Source organism: Vicia villosa, unplaced genomic scaffold (genome assembly GCF_029867415.1).
Source record: "Vicia villosa cultivar HV-30 ecotype Madison, WI unplaced genomic scaffold, Vvil1.0 ctg.000077F_1_1, whole genome shotgun sequence".
NCBI classification, from domain to species: Eukaryota; Viridiplantae; Streptophyta; class Magnoliopsida; order Fabales; family Fabaceae; genus Vicia; species Vicia villosa.
In genome coordinates, this window is record NW_026705001.1 from 291,565 (window position 1) to 307,396 (window position 15,832).

Genomic DNA, 15,832 nt, shown 5'->3' on the forward strand with positions numbered 1-15,832 from the left:
TAGCCAAAGTAAAATCTCTACTTGTTTGTTGTTGAAAGTTCTGGTAAATCCTGTAAAAAGTTAAAGTGTGATTTTGGTGAAATTCTCAAGAGGAAACTCTTGAGAATAGGAGCAGGCTAAGTGATTATACTAAATCTGTATAAATCTATGGTTCACTCTCTCTAAACATTCTCGCTTTATTTTGTTTATGTTACTTGTGTTACATAACTCTCTTCATCTTTATCTTCTTTATATATTTTCACTGCCATATCTCTAGATATTTATCAAATTAAATATAATTGTTTTAATAAACAAATTTTTAATAAATTATTTTTCATTTTCAACCAATGCAATTCACCTTCTCTCCTGTGTTTGAAGTCATTTGGTCAACAAATGGAAATCAGAGTCTAACTCAAGTTAAAAGACTAATCGTCTTAGGAGGTAGTATTGTGACTTCAAATACTTATTCCTTTCACAAGATCTTTTCATAAATACGGCTCCACCATTTTATGGTGAAAATTTTAATATATGGAAAGAGAAAATAAAAGTATTTTTTAATTCCATTAATTGTGATTTATGGAATTATTTTGGAGATGACTCTTTTGTTCTTACTCATTCTTTTGATAATGAAGTAGTAAACAAACATAGAATATATTGTCAACAGAAAATGAGAGAAAAATACAACAAAAATTTCAAGTTAAGTACTTGATGACAAATGTGTTAAGCACTAATAAGCAGTTTAAGTCTGAATCTTTTGAAATTGTTTTGTCTCTCTAGGATTTTGTTATTGCTGCTTGTCCCATTTATTCTCTTTTATCGCTTATCATTTTAGTAATCAAGTCTCCTCTAAGTTATATTTTGTGCATATCTTAAAAGTGGGTGCACCTCATTAAATCATATTTTGCATGCATAAATTGAATCCTTAGGTAAAAATCGATGCAAAGTGATTCAAGTCATATTAGTCGAATATTTGGATAAGAAAAACATGAATGAATGATTCATTGATATGTAAAAAGTTAATGATCCACCCAATTGTTTGACTGAGGTATTTATAGATGTGATTACTTGATCCATGAGTCAATGTGAAGACTCATTCCCATGTCTGTTAATCCGACCACACGTCCATGACTTTAACCTAATAATGAAAGTGAGTGGACTGAGTCATCCCTCATAATAGAAAACACATTTATGGAGACTTGGGATGAATTAAATATTCTCCAAACATGACACATTCTCCCATAAATTATGGATAAGGAATATTGAATTGGGCTGAATCATGTGCTTGCCACTTGACCTTACCCTTTCACGCTGACCTTACCCTTTCACGCTCAAATACCTTTTGTGTTAAGGAAGAGTAGTGTTATTTAGTACGAAAGAAATTGAAGAAGAAATGCAAGAATGTACACATGTTATTATTTTATAATAGAATTTTTAATTTATTTTAAATTTAATTTCCTATTTAATTGGGATCATAGGATAGTGGTGATAATGAATGGTTGAGATTATTCTTTCACTTCTTATTTTCACATTTTCTTAACAATAAACATTTTCCGTTAAGGAATATTAGATCGGGCTAAATCATGTGCTTGCCATGACCTTACCCTTTCACGTTCAAATATCTTTTGTGTTACTCGCTACAGCTCTTTGAAGATTGACCGGAATTATTTCAATCTTCGTTCCCTCGTAAAAATGTTATAATTTCCAATTAGAAAATTGTATCTAATTATCAACTTCTTAATCACTGTTCTTAGGCTGTACACGAAAGAGTGGTCATGAAAGAGTGGTGAATGGTGCTTCTCAATAAATCCTTAGACATTACACAACACAAACACCATAATCCTACTCCCCCTCAGAGAGAAAGATAGTGATAAATAGGAGAGAGGGAATAAGAAAATAACATTATTTCCTGAGTGCTAATTGAAACTCTCATGTCAAAAGAATCACAACTAAAACTTCCTCCAATTTCACTTTAAAACCAACATTACATACTGGTTTGGTAAATTTTGGATGCGTAACATAATTGACCCTGTTAGTTATCAGTGCTCTTTTATTTCACTTCTTCACTCAATTTTGTTATGATCAACCTCATTTTCGGGTTCACATTCGGAGCGAGGTGTCTGTGTTTGAATATCATCATCTTCCTCGAAGTTTGAATAAACTGCTTCACTACAAGATGATCCATCCTCGGAACCATTACTTGAATGCAATGTTTCATTACCTTCCGCGCTTAAAAAACTAGGGGTTGAACAGCCAGAATTAATCAAACCAGACATCCTTTTGTCATCTTCTCTCATTTTCTTACCATAAGCTTCAAAGTTCATTCCCGCTTTATTATTTCCACCGAAACAGGATTCTAGCTTGTCCATGTCAAAGAGTTCTTCCATCATCACTCGGCTCTTCGGGTTGTCAGGGTACGCAAATATCGCCTTTTTGTAAGTCTTAGGTTCAAGAAACGGTTTCACCATCTGATCCAAAGAGTGCACACTTATCAAACACAGAAAACACTATAACTGACAACAATGTATACATAAATTTTTGGTGGATTATGATATCGTACCGTCCAAAATGACTCGAACAATTTTGGTGGATTGTACAGGACTGCAAGGCCTAGCCTTTCCGGGTAATGATTCTGCAGGACTTGAGCAGTATCTCGGGTGACCTTTACTGATATACACGACGTGCTCCACCCTTGAAAATCAATTAGCCAAACCATCTGTTCTTGTGTGGAAGGTGAATTTGATATAGCATTCTCCAAACAGTAAACGAGGTACTTGATCTGTACCATTGCCAAACTTGCAGTCTACATTGGAGAACTAAGGACTTAGTTACAAGATTGAATCATCAATTATAATAACAATGACATCAACAAAACAAGAAGGATCAAGTATAATCACCGCAAAAAAGATTGGAACGAATGAATTCCCATCAAGGTATTTAGATTACCTGAAATCCAGCTTTAATGACAAAAACAACCCTTCCTTGCTTGTCCAAGTAATCAGCCCTATATAGCCTTCCTGTTAAAGCTTCTTTGGCTACGTCATCCTGATTGTATGAAATACAATAGATAACGGTTTTTTAGTTGCACTAATCTACTAAACGGTAAGTAACTAATCGCTAGTTAAAACAACCTGATTATGGTCAGGAATGTTATCCTGAAATCGGGTACACAGTATAAAATTTGACAGACAGAGAATGTTACTTGTTTGCAATGAAAATTAAAATTGTACAGTGATAGATCTTTCTTAGTTACATTACATCGAGTTCATTTGTAAAACTAAAGCTAACAGCTTTGTTTTAGTCGTTCTTCATTTGGATTGAGCTATATTTATCTAAGTTCCCAAGTTTCTACTCATTAAACATACCAAAAGAACTTGGAGGACTAGCATGTTTCACACATTTCCATGTTTCATATTTTTCTAAATTGCATATTCTATTATATAATTTTTTGAAAAAAGTAGATAAAAAGTAACATTTGATTCACACCCATTGAATCCTCTCAGGCTTGAACTCCAGCCTCCATTTTATGGTGCCTCTCAACATCCTTGCAGCCTTAATAGTATTATAGTTCCGTGCTTTAAGAAACCTTAGCACTGATGCATCCGAGCATATAGTCGGGAACTTGTCGGCAATTGGACCAATTATCTTTCTGGTTTCTTCGATCTGAAAACAACAAACGAAATAATTATCCTAACTTGATCATTACCGACTTTTGGTAAGGTGGGAATTTTAAGAGAAATGTATTCAATGCCTAACAGATAGCTCGATTACATACAAACTTTTGAATAGAAGAATATCATAGAGACTGCACGGTTAAAACATAACAATAAACATCAAATTTAATACTTCAGGTTCATAAAATAGGGCAAAACAAAATTAATGTCTAGTACCTTGATCTGCTGCTCTTCTGGAGATAATTTTTTTTCAGTTATACTCTCCTTCAATTTCTTAAACGACATCTTTCTTTCCAAATCTTAATCAAGCTAAAACATCCTGAAAATATGTTAGTACGTAAAATGAAGTACTGAACTATAACTAATCGGTGTCAACTAGACAGATGCAACCTAAAAGGCCATTGGTTCACTGCTCCGTTTGGACCTAAAAATGGCTAAAATCACCATACTGCTATTCAAAATATTATAGTTGAAAATAATTTATGGCAACAAGAAAGCACCAAAATCCCTCTATTACCATCATTTAGGGAAAAGTAGAAAACACTTTTCCTTAAGGAAGAACCCTAGTTTTTAATTGTAAATACAAAATGAAATGAAAACAAGGTAGGCAGAAATACTTCTGTTATTCAAAATCAAAATAGTAATAACAACAGAAATAATTATCTCAAACCAATCGCGCAAACGATGTTATAAATTTCAATATCAAAACACAATTCAAATCGTGTATTTCCAAAGTAAATCTTGAATCATAAATCATTTGAAATCGTAAGTTTCAAAAAAAAGAAGTTGCATGGCACGGTTCAAAATCATTTGTGATTTATAAAATGATAGGAATATTCTAACCACGTGATTTCTACAATTAATTCAAACAAGCATTATCAGGTAACATGCATCTATGATTAAACACAATCCAATTTCCTTATCAACTGAAATTCAAACAATTTCATATCCAATGCAAAACATCGCTAAGTGAATTGAACGATAATAACAATAATAGTAACCAATATTTGCAGGTAAATATAAATTGTTACCGTGGAAAAGAAGGAACGAACTGGTTCCTCAGAGAGAAATGAAGAAGGAAAATAAGATATGTGGATCGTGAAGAAGGAAAGGAAATGAGAAAGAACACGTGGCTACCATAGAGAAACCAGTGGAGTGGGATGTGTTCAAATGCGGGAAAACTCAACTAAATTACGGAAATAAAATACAGAGATTTCATGTGAGAATTAATTATTTATACTTATTATTAATACAACTTGGAATAATAAATTTGTGTTGTACGAAATTATTTCTATTTGAAATTTAAAAGATATTTTAGAATAAAAAACAATAATTAGACATTTTTGTTGATTTTCATTCTAATGTAATAATAAAAAATTAAATAAATATGTATAAATTTCGTTAAAGGAAATGTTGATTTTGGTCTGTCATAAATATCTCACTATCCATATTTATTCTAATAACAAAAAATAATTGATCTCTTGCGTATACACAATGGAATGTTAGTCATTTTAAAAAATACAATTCAATTGATTTTTTTCTTCTTATTTTTTAAAACCGTGACTTGGCAATCCATGTTTCATGTAACTGAAAAGGTAAAAAAAAAAAAATTAGGTTCTTATAAAAAAATATTAGAGACAAATTGATCTTTATTATTTTTATAATTAAAAAATTAGAAACTTACACTTTTTTCTTGTTAAACATTAAATTGTAATTTGACGTGCAATTATCTTTTGGAATTTCATACAATAAATAATATCTGAATTCTATGGTACTTTAGTGTTTTAGAAATTTAATTTGAATGTTGTTGATTAGATTTTAATGGCAATATTGATGTTAAATTTTGAAGCAATTCCTAGTTTAATTGTATTTTGAATTTGACCGTATAATATGATTTGGAATTATGAAGTTGTCATTAAAATATCTTATTGTAGTTGTACTAATTTATGCTCTTACAAAAAATTAAAATCTTAATTTAATTTGTCACAAAAAATGTCTTCTGTTTTCAAACAAAAATGTTATAATCCCTCCCCCACATGAAGTTGAAGTCTTGAAGCACATATATAAGAAGTAGAAACGAACTAACAATAAAATAGATACTAACAATGAACACACTAAAAATAAGGCATTTACAGAATAAGATTTATATACCCTGTGCAATGTGCTTACCATTTATATGGTCTTGAATCATGCATGCAACTGCACGACTCTCAGGGTATTCTAGAAGGCCTATTATCTTTACAAACAAATGCTGTAATGAATAAAACTTACTTTGACTAGGAACTCATCAAGAACAATGAAATCAAAAGAAAACTGTTAAAATTCATGTCTTGGCTCCTCAAAATGAAGGAATTGGCTATTTTGATATGCTCCTTTGATTAGAAACACCAGCCATTCCCCAAAACAATCCTTCAATGAATACAAATGCATGAGCATCAGATACGAAACTGTTGACTTCGATTTTTTATCCTCGCCCCAAAAGTCCAACCAATGCTATGAGAAAGATGTTAAGAGGATAGATAGAGTTTTCATTTCAGGAAATGGACCCAGTTGGAAATCTTAGTATGCGCTAACAATCTCCTTTCCATGATCATCTTCCTGAATATTTCGCGTCAACCTTCTCAGCCATATGTCATAGTTCATGGGATATGGTGTTCCGCATAGACTGTCGACATAATCAGCAAAAGCTTTCAGCACTGTGGAAATATCACCGAGCTTCTGTTGAATTGATCTCCTTGACCAAGATGTCTCTCTCCATTGTAGCGCTCCCTCTACTGAATCAAGATCAGGGAATACACCGCCACATGAATAATAAAGCATATAAACTAGGCTTTCTGCATCGGAGGCGGAGCATAGCTTTCCTTCCTGAAGTGCGTAAGTAGATGAGAAATGAAGATTCATGGCAGGGCGGTCTCTGTCTTCAAGAATTGCATGGCCCCACCCAATTAGAACAAAATAAGGGTGCCTCACGCCAGACCTAACACAGATCACATTCTCTGGCCTGATGTCTCCATGCCGTAGTCCTGCCGAGGTAGCAGTTGAGAGTGCTGATAAGCAATCATGGCAACATTTGATAGCCTCGTCTGAACCAAATCGGCCTGACTCTACCATTTCAGCTACTGTTTCACCAATTGGACTGGTCACAAGAACAGGGGTCCCGCACCAAGGGTGGTCACAGTTTCCACCAGAGCTGGGCCTTCGACAATGACCAGGGTGTATGATCCTTCCAAAGGCAATTAATTCAGGAAGATATTTGCTTGAGAGACCTTTCTGCTTCATTATTGTCAATACTTTGGTTTGCCTCTGGACCTGATACCATAAATTCATATCTTCCCATGCCGGTTCCAGCTGGGAGGGATGAGAGCCTACATACAGAAACAGATCTATTCCCGGGTCTTCAACATAAGATGCAATGTAGTATGTCAATTCACCGGTATTGATTACTTCTTGTATCTGATAACCCTTTTGTCCATCTGAATCCTCGAGCCATAATAAAGATCCTTCTTCTAATTTCATCGACTCTTTGGAATCAACATTGACATAATCATCCTGAACTTCGACAATCTCAGGGGAAACACTACGCTGCTGGTAATGAAATAGGCCATTTCCATTCACTCTGGTGGTATCTCCTAACTGCCTCTCAATTCTTCTCGTTTGGAGACGTGAACTATGATCGGCAGCTAAATCCTCAATAGAGTACTTGGGCATTCCAGCATATTGCGTAATACAGTGAAAGGTTGCAAATAAAACCTGTAGAGCACCAATATCTCCCCAGTTTGCATTTCCTAGCTTGTTCCAGATTCTATAAATTGGAGAAACAGAAATTCTAGAATGATTTTTTACCCATTCAGCGGCGCATTCATATACATTATTCACATCAAAATTGAGCTTACTTACATCTCCTTCAACCTTTACAACTCCCCCGTATTGGGAATCAACTAAAAGAACAAAAACCGTGCTTGGATCCGGAAAGAAACTCAGTCTACTCAAACTCCTTGCCAACAGCATTCGAATAGCATAAAATAGAGCTTCGCCTAGAACTGGTAAAGAAGGCTGGCGGTCACTGCCAACGGCTAGACCTCTGATATCGGTTCTTAGAAGTGTTAATTCAAGGAGATGATCCCATTTCCCATGAGGATGTCTAGAATTATTAAGCAATATACCAGTGCCACAAAGTCCTCCAAGCCTTCCATTAGCAATAGCATTTTCCGCCTGATAAAATTTCATGTTAGCATTATACAGACAAGCCGCAGAAAAAGGCATAGGCTCATCTTGACTCCAAAATGCCTCCCACAAACCCTTCATACTAGCATGTAGAAAATCTTCAATAGCAAGACAAGATGTTGCTTCTACAGCTTCAGATGTAGAAGCATGAACAGCATTAGGCATGCGTGTTAGCTGCTGAAATGGAATCCCCTCTAATGCATAATCAAACTTTTGAAGTTCGATCAACTCAAATGGAACATCAAATGCTTGCTGTTTCGATGTATATTTTTCTGTTACAGATTCAAACCAATCTACAAGTTTTTCATTCAGACTCTCACTTTCAACAAATTTATAGAAGAACTCCTTCTGATTCCTAGACCTACCACCAGATGACGCACTGGACCTCTTTGTCCCAGACCCGATTGATTCCTGGCCTGGGGATCTACCTGCAAATAGGTATCAAACTTCATTAACATCACTATAACTACTGTTCCTTCTTTGGAGGAGAGTAGAATCCTGCATTCATTAAGTTGAAAAGATAGCAATAATTCTAACGTGACCCGAAAATTCAGAGATAAAAAAGGTAATACAAAACTGATACACCCCATCATTAAAAAAAAAAAAAGATTTTCAACCTAATTTTTTATATATAGATAGACGGATGAAAGCATACAGTTAACCTAAATTCGGCGCCCTTTGTAAATGGGTACCATGAGGATTTATTGAGAGCAGGAAGATGCATAAAACCGTAGAAGCTATTGGAATGAGTCAATTCTTACTAACATTAAATTCGATGCTATCAGTATATGTCAAAACAAATCACAAATGGATCAGATTTTTTATATACAATAATTGTTTACAGATCAAGACTTGAGAGAGAAAAGGATTACGGTTTCGGAGTAAACAGATCTCACCATCTGTTATTTTCAGATGCTTGTCCCAACGAAAGGCCATCAATCAGCAAATTCAACTCGCACGCCAGTCGTAAAAGTGATAAACAGGAGGAAAACAAATTACTTCTTGCACCGTAACCGGCTTATTGTTTAAATATTATTGTAAAAAACTTTCGTTCCACCTACGCCAACCTATGACACTGACACGGCGACACCGGTAATAATTTGAAAAGAAAAAAAAATTAAACGTAATCACAAGTGTCGGTGAAGGTGTTCAACACTGACACAGACACATCTTTTTTCAGAGGTGTCGGTGCTACATGCCAACTAAAAGCATTAAATTAAAGGCAGGCTCTGCATTAAATCCAGGCTTAAGTTACCCCTCAGCCTCTATGGTTAGTGCGCATTGAGCTGTCAGAACATAGTTACAAGAAAACTCTTAAAAAAAGACGTTTAAGTCCTTTTAGGAGTCAGATAGATTTCTACTTGTTCAAAAATAGTTGTAAAAACTATTGTACTATTCAATATTCCAACTATACAATAGATGTTTTTATCATTATCTGTTCTCAAACTTTTGAATGAAACAAAAATAGGCTTTCAAGACATGAAAGGATAAAATGTCTAAGAAAACTTGAAACAGCCCCATTGCATTTATCCCCTGCAGATAGGATATGATGACGACTAAGAGTATCACCATCACCATTACAACCAGCACTATTCACATTGTATCATGTATATGATCATTATATGATCACAGCTAAGATAGGATATGATCAGAAAATATTACTCCTATTAACAACAATGACCTACTGAACTCTATTTTTGGGAAGCACCATGCGATTTTATCCACTCACTTGGACTTACAAGCTACAAGCCACGTAGCTATGAGTATCACCCAAAATTCTGGGCTAACTTTGCAACTGACGTTACGAGCTTGCTACCCGTGGGTGAGCCGGATCTCATATAAGATTGGACTTGAGTAGGATGACAGTGAAATCCCACAGAAGATCGCTAAGATCAACAAAGTTGTTTAACGAGAATATAAGATTCAAGAGCACGCCAAATGGATGAATGAGAGGTATTTTAAGCCCTATTTTGGAGGTTTAAACTAATCTCTTCCCTCCCCTCTCCTACATTTTCCCCAACCAAAAAATTAAGCAAAAAGAAACATCCAGCTTCGTCGAAATAGCCGCCACGCCCAAACCGGAACCACAATTTCATCCTCCCCACCCTTTGAATAAGGGAAAGGGATATAAAATAGGCATAAAGGCTATCCAAAATTCACAAACAGAAACAAACAACAAACACATCTCCTAAATTCCTAAAATTTCCTCAAATACTTGAATTTTATATCAAATTTCTCAACCCAAAAATAGAACCAAAATTCACATAAACAAATCCACATCAACAATAAACGCATAATTCAGAAACAAAAACTGAAAGATAAAACACAGCTAAGAATAATCAGTATAAGTCAAATTGAGTCAAAGAAGCGTAAAACTCGAGAGAATTTAAATTTAGGGTTCACAGTAACACAAACAATTAAAAGAAGAAAAAGAGGAATAATAATAACATGAATAATACCTTGCATTTTTTTTTTGGACTTTCAGATCTTCCTTGAATTTCTCCCACTATTATTTAATTAAATTAAATTAAATTTATGATTAAGAGGAAAAAAAAGTGGTATTTATTTAACAGAGGAAGAACAAGATCCAACGAGTTTTGTTGGTTTGTTTTGCTCGGTCGAACGCACTAGCTTCCAGTTTCAGCACAAGAGGATTTTGAAAAACACGGTAGTAAAAAGAAAGAGGTAATTTTGTTGTCCGTGTCTGTTTTTATTTTTATTTTGTTAGTGAAAAAAAAAGTTTCACTTTTTTATTTTTAAGGTCATGCGTGGTTTTACTGTGTTCTGTGACATGTTGTTTTGTGTCACAGTATTATATATTTACTGTTACTGTTTCTAGTTGAATAATAGTAAATATTTTATAATTATTAGTGTGTCCCGACGTACATATGATAAGATGGTAAGATATAAGATTGCAGGGTCGGTCCCGACTTTTTAGAGGTCCCGAGTAAAAAAAATAGACCTCTAGTAAAAAATAACGTTTTACTTGTTGACAGTAAAAAACATTTACACCGTTAATTTGTTGAAAATGTTTGACTTCTATTTTAATTTATTTAAAAGTAATATAATTGAGTGGTTGTGATGAATTGATAGTGTAAAAAGTTTTACACTAAAAATACATAGCAATTAAATATTAAGAATGCAAATTTTTTAAGTGCCTAAATTGTTCTAATTTTTACGCAATACTCATTATCTCAAGGAAATAAAAGTGACGTTTCTCTTGCTTTAATTGTGGAAAACCAAATCATATGGCTAGAAAATGTAAAAGTAGGCGTAAACCATGGATTGTCCCTAATACGTAGGTTTACCCAAGTGATAAGAATTTTATTTCTATGATCAAAAAATAATAAATCAAAGCACAGGTGATAATATATAAATAAATTAATTGTATGATAAACTTTTAAATATTTAATTATAACATATAAATTGTCTCTAAAATTTATATCAAAATAAATTAAAATAAAATTATAAAAGTAATAAAATTAAAATTTGATTTTAAATCTCATTATAAATTTTAATTATATACAAATTATTTTATAATTAAAATTTGTGGAATGTTAATTGTAAGGTATAATTAACTAAGTTAGTCATTACCTCTCTATATTCTTTCTGAATGATAAAAATTAAAAATGAATAAAATGTACAGAGAGTGCTCAGGAAGAATCGAACCAAGTACACCATTCTACATAAGTTATGGCAGCACTGCTGGAACACAAGCACGGGTTTATGTAATGATTTCGCTAACATATGAATATAATATTTTTTTAGTATTTATAATTTTTTAACCACACCTCCCAAAATTGAGGGCCCCGTTTTTTCGAGGCCCTAGGCTGTGGACCTGCTTGCCTGGCCCAAGACCGGCCCTATAAAATAGTACTCACTAGTAGTAGTTATGCAGCTTAATTACATTGTTTGTAGGGGAAATTAGCCGAAATTAATTACTACATCCCTCCTTTACTAAAATTATAGGAGTTGAAATTACTTATTTCAGAATTGATTTTTGAAATAGATTAGATAATCCACTAAATTAGATATTGGTGGAAACCAAAAAACATTACAGGAGTTAAAAAAAAATTGAAAATAATATTAAATTTGTTTTGGGAAATGTTAACCAGTGTTTTTGGAGTACTTTTTAAGTGATTAAAGTGGTAAATTTTTTTAAAAATATGTGCATTCAATGTATTGAAAATTGAAATCATAAATTTTATAAAGAATATTTTCTTTATTTAGTATGCTGTCCTGAGAGCATTCGTTAGCAAGACCCATCTGTTTTTTATAAATTTGTTTTTGTTAAAAATGATTGTAAAATAATATTGTATAATAAATAGAGGTTCGTAGATAATAATAATTAATGGTATTTTAAAATTCAAATAAAATTATATAAAAATGGGGAAATTTTTTCAAAATAACTAACTTGATAGTGGATAAAATTGTCATCAAAATATAAAATGATATAAAATTATTATTTTATATCACGAAATAAAAGTCATAAAACATGGGCTAGTGCTACTGCTGAGTATGCTTGATCCTAACTCACTGCGACCTCCTCTGCCTCCTGTAGACCGCCGCACTCTACACCTCACCGACCATCCTCTCAACTATGGCGATCGCCTCTGCACCGCCCTCCTGAATGATCCCTCTGCCCAATGCCTCATGCCCAGTCAACTGTATCCGCTGACATATCGGCTGGAGATCAATGGCATGGTCATCCTCGACCTGGTGATTCTCCGATATCTCCTCATGCACTGGCCTAGGTGGATGCCCTGGAGTATCGGGTGTCATATAATTGAAAAGAAATGTATCGTGAGGAGTGTGCAAGAGCTTGTCAACTGTCTGGTCCTCCAGTTGCATGCTTTATTTAGCTTCTGGTATAGGTATACTAGAATGGAGGCCCCTTAGCTTCACTCATCAACTGTACTCAAATTCATAAAATACCGGAGGTATGTCAGGTCCACGTAGGTTGCACTTTTGTCCACAAAGAGGGACGTGCTAACCAAGAACATCAGCCAACACCGCAAAGCACAATCGCGGTGATACTCAACAAAAACTGCATCACCCTCATCCTCGGCCCCAGCTGCTGCCACCAAGTGGTGCTCATAAAGCTCTTCTAGGGTGGAGAACTTGACATGCGCCTCATTCGCTATTTTACACTCATAATCAGCCATATATGGGTTCATACCCAGATAATCCACCATCCACTCGATGGCCTCAACTCTCTGTATCCGGGAATGGTCATATAACCTCCCTCTGATAGGTAGGTGGAGCAGACAAACCACATCATAGAGGGTGATTGTCAACTCCCCAACAGAAAAGTGGAAAGATGGCGTCTCTTTGTTCCACCTTTCGGCAAATGCCCCCTGCTTTGCATGGCTTATGGTAACATATATGGTACAGCATAATCCGCCAAGTTCGGATCCAGCAACAACATCATTAAACCACTCGGTCTACGATTTAAAGAGATCGAAGATTTTCTGGGAATGGTTCACACATTTTATGGGCATCTGTTCCTGTCACACAAAAAAATAACAATGTTAGAATAAACCGTTTAAATCCATCCCAAATATTTGTAAGTAAACCGTTTAAATTAAAAAGTGCAATAAGAAAATAACCTCACCATCCCAAATATGTCGAGCGACATGGTCATTATAGTATATCAAGATGAACGTGTCAAAAGGCCCTCTTGGGTAGCTGATGTTTCCCTCTCATATGCATCATGTACATCCTCCTGAGCAACATCGTCATGCTCAGGGTGAACCTCCTCCTTAGGTACCTCACCATGCTTAGGTACCTCCTCTTCCTGAGTAACCTCACGAGAGGAAGACGCCCGAGATAGGCGACTCATCGATGCGGATGAGGATCCCGCGGGCGCTTCCTCCATGCGGACTCGACACTGTCCCTGAGTGATTCCTTGTTGTGCGGCTCTCTTTTAGTTGATCAGTCGGTTCATAGTTGTTAACTATTTGCCTGAAAAAATATGACTCATTAATAAGAGGTAAGGTAAGGGAATAATTTAACATCCATTTAATGAAACATATTTGAAAATTAAAAAAATCAAATCATGGAAGATTTCACAAGTGTATATCTGAAACTAGTTAGAGGATATTTCAGATATGTACTTGCGAAATAACATGCGAACAACAATTTTTTCAAAGCTTCCACTTCTTGACCTAACTCATCCAAAATCTAATTTTTAACTCCAGACACTAACATTGAACTACAATAACATCAACATACACAGTGTCCTAGATTCTAACAAACCTAATAACTACTCTGAGGATGAGGTTTGAGTAGAGAACACTTACACAATTTTTTTAGCTTTGAGTTGAAATTGAAATGAATCTGAATGCTTCTATGGAACTTTTGATGCTTGAGAATCTTCAATGGAGCCTTTCAACTTCAATGTAGTGTTAGGAAAAAATGGGTTTTTTTATTTGGGGTGTATTTGGTGTTTGAAGACAATGGGAAGAGTGAGGTCTCTGTTTTGCGCTCCTTGAATAAGTCAAATTATTTCAGATATGCATATGCGAAGTCCCTTTTTCTTATAAAAAAATGTGACTTCGCATATGCATATCCAAAATATAGGGGTATTTTAGGTCTAAGAAGGTGTATGGGTGCATAAAAAAATCTTCAAATAAAAAATATCTAGGATTTCTTATAAGCCTATTTAAAAAAAGTTAGGCCTTAGGCCACAAAAAAAAAAGTTTATTAAACTTATAAGGTCAGCCATTATAAATAAATATGAATAATTTTATTATTATAATTATATTGTATTTTGTACTTTGAAGTAAAATACAGATATAAAACACAGTTATCTTAAAAAATTTATTATAATAGGCCGAAAACATCTTATGAACTTTGTCATAAGTTATTTTCATAAATTTTCGTAAGCAAATAGTCTCACAATACTTATGCTAATAGGCAGGGCCGGCCCTGTGCAAGAGCAAGAGGCTCCACAGCACAGGGCCCCAAATTTTAGAGGGCCTCCAATTTTTAAAAAGTCCAATTTTTTTTTGCATTAATATAAATAAATATATAAATTGTTATTAAAAAAATTCAATAAATCAAAAAAATGTTATAATAAAAATTAATTACAATTAAAAAATGAGATTGATCAAAGTCTAAATAATTATAATTAAATTTGTTTTATTAATACATAATTATTTTTTTATGTGTCATTTTTAATTATTATAATTATATATTTTTTAAAAAAAATTGGGCTCATTTTTTAAATTAGAACGGGGTCTTCTGTCTGATTGGGCCGGCCCTGCTAATAGGTCAATGCAAATAAACTTTAGTATTATTGATCTTTAGTTTATGAACTCTATAAAAACATTCATCCAAATAGATTAGAATGTCCACTAAGTAAGATATTGGTGGAAACCAAAAAATATTACCTTAGTTAAAAAAAGTTGAAAATAATATTAAATTTGTTTTGACAAATTTTTTTTTGTTAAAAATGATTGTAAAATAATATTGTAAAATAAATAGAGGTTTGTAGATAATAATAATAATTATTGTATTTTAAAATTCAGATAAAATTATATAAAAATGGAAGAAAAATTCAAAATGAGCTTAACTAACTTGATAATGGATAAAAATGTCATCAAAATATAGAATGATATAAAATTATCTTTTTAATTAACATTAACTTTCTTTTTCCTAGCAAAATTAAGAAGTTATCGAGTGATGAAAAAAGTTGAAGGATTTATTTATAGGTAGGGTGGGAATATACCATGTCAATTATCAGTGGTCTACGACATAGTATAATGGGCCTTGTGGAAAAAGTCTATTAGTTAGTATGTTAGGTTTTATTATAAATAACATACTACTCTCTCATTATTGCAAGGCTGGAAATCCTAATTTAGGGTGAGAGAGGCTATTTGTTATTCTTGTAAACTTGTAATCTTGTTTTTTAAGAGAAAGTAAAAGAATAGCAGTTATAACAAATTCTTGTGTTC

The 15,832-nt window shown here is 33.7% G+C and overlaps 3 protein-coding genes across 5 annotated transcripts; all 3 read right to left on the reverse strand.

Annotated features, from left to right (window-relative positions):
- Positions 1-1,746: 1,746 nt before the first annotated feature.
- On the reverse strand, positions 1,747-4,891 carry LOC131623686 (uncharacterized). Of its 2 annotated transcripts, none has more exons than XM_058894701.1 (6): positions 4,682-4,891; positions 3,867-3,959; positions 3,463-3,639; positions 2,923-3,021; positions 2,537-2,779; positions 1,747-2,444 (listed from the first exon to the last, which is right to left on the reverse strand). In XM_058894701.1, the coding sequence occupies exons 2-6, from the start codon at positions 3,933-3,935 to the stop codon at positions 2,040-2,042; spliced, it is 993 nt and encodes a 330-aa protein (XP_058750684.1). In that variant the 5' UTR covers positions 3,936-3,959; positions 4,682-4,891; the 3' UTR covers positions 1,747-2,039. The 2 variants fall into 2 exon arrangements, with proteins under 2 accessions (XP_058750684.1, XP_058750683.1); XM_058894700.1 differs by having other exon boundaries at positions 3,867-3,969; positions 4,682-4,890.
- Positions 4,892-5,743: 852 nt separating this feature from the next.
- Positions 5,744-10,557, reverse strand: LOC131623687 (uncharacterized). Of its 2 annotated transcripts, none has more exons than XM_058894703.1 (2): positions 10,334-10,557; positions 5,744-8,302 (listed from the first exon to the last, which is right to left on the reverse strand). In XM_058894703.1, the coding sequence occupies exons 1-2, from the start codon at positions 10,338-10,340 to the stop codon at positions 6,210-6,212; spliced, it is 2,100 nt and encodes a 699-aa protein (XP_058750686.1). In that variant the 5' UTR covers positions 10,341-10,557; the 3' UTR covers positions 5,744-6,209. The 2 variants fall into 2 exon arrangements, with proteins under 2 accessions (XP_058750686.1, XP_058750685.1); XM_058894702.1 differs by lacking the exon at positions 10,334-10,557 and adding an exon at positions 8,771-10,319.
- A 2,218-nt stretch (positions 10,558-12,775) lies between these two features.
- On the reverse strand, positions 12,776-13,716 carry LOC131623736 (protein MAIN-LIKE 2-like). Its single transcript, XM_058894760.1, has 2 exons — positions 13,594-13,716; positions 12,776-13,318 (listed from the first exon to the last, which is right to left on the reverse strand). The coding sequence occupies exons 1-2, from the start codon at positions 13,714-13,716 to the stop codon at positions 12,776-12,778; spliced, it is 666 nt and encodes a 221-aa protein (XP_058750743.1).
- Positions 13,717-15,832: the final 2,116 nt, after the last annotated feature.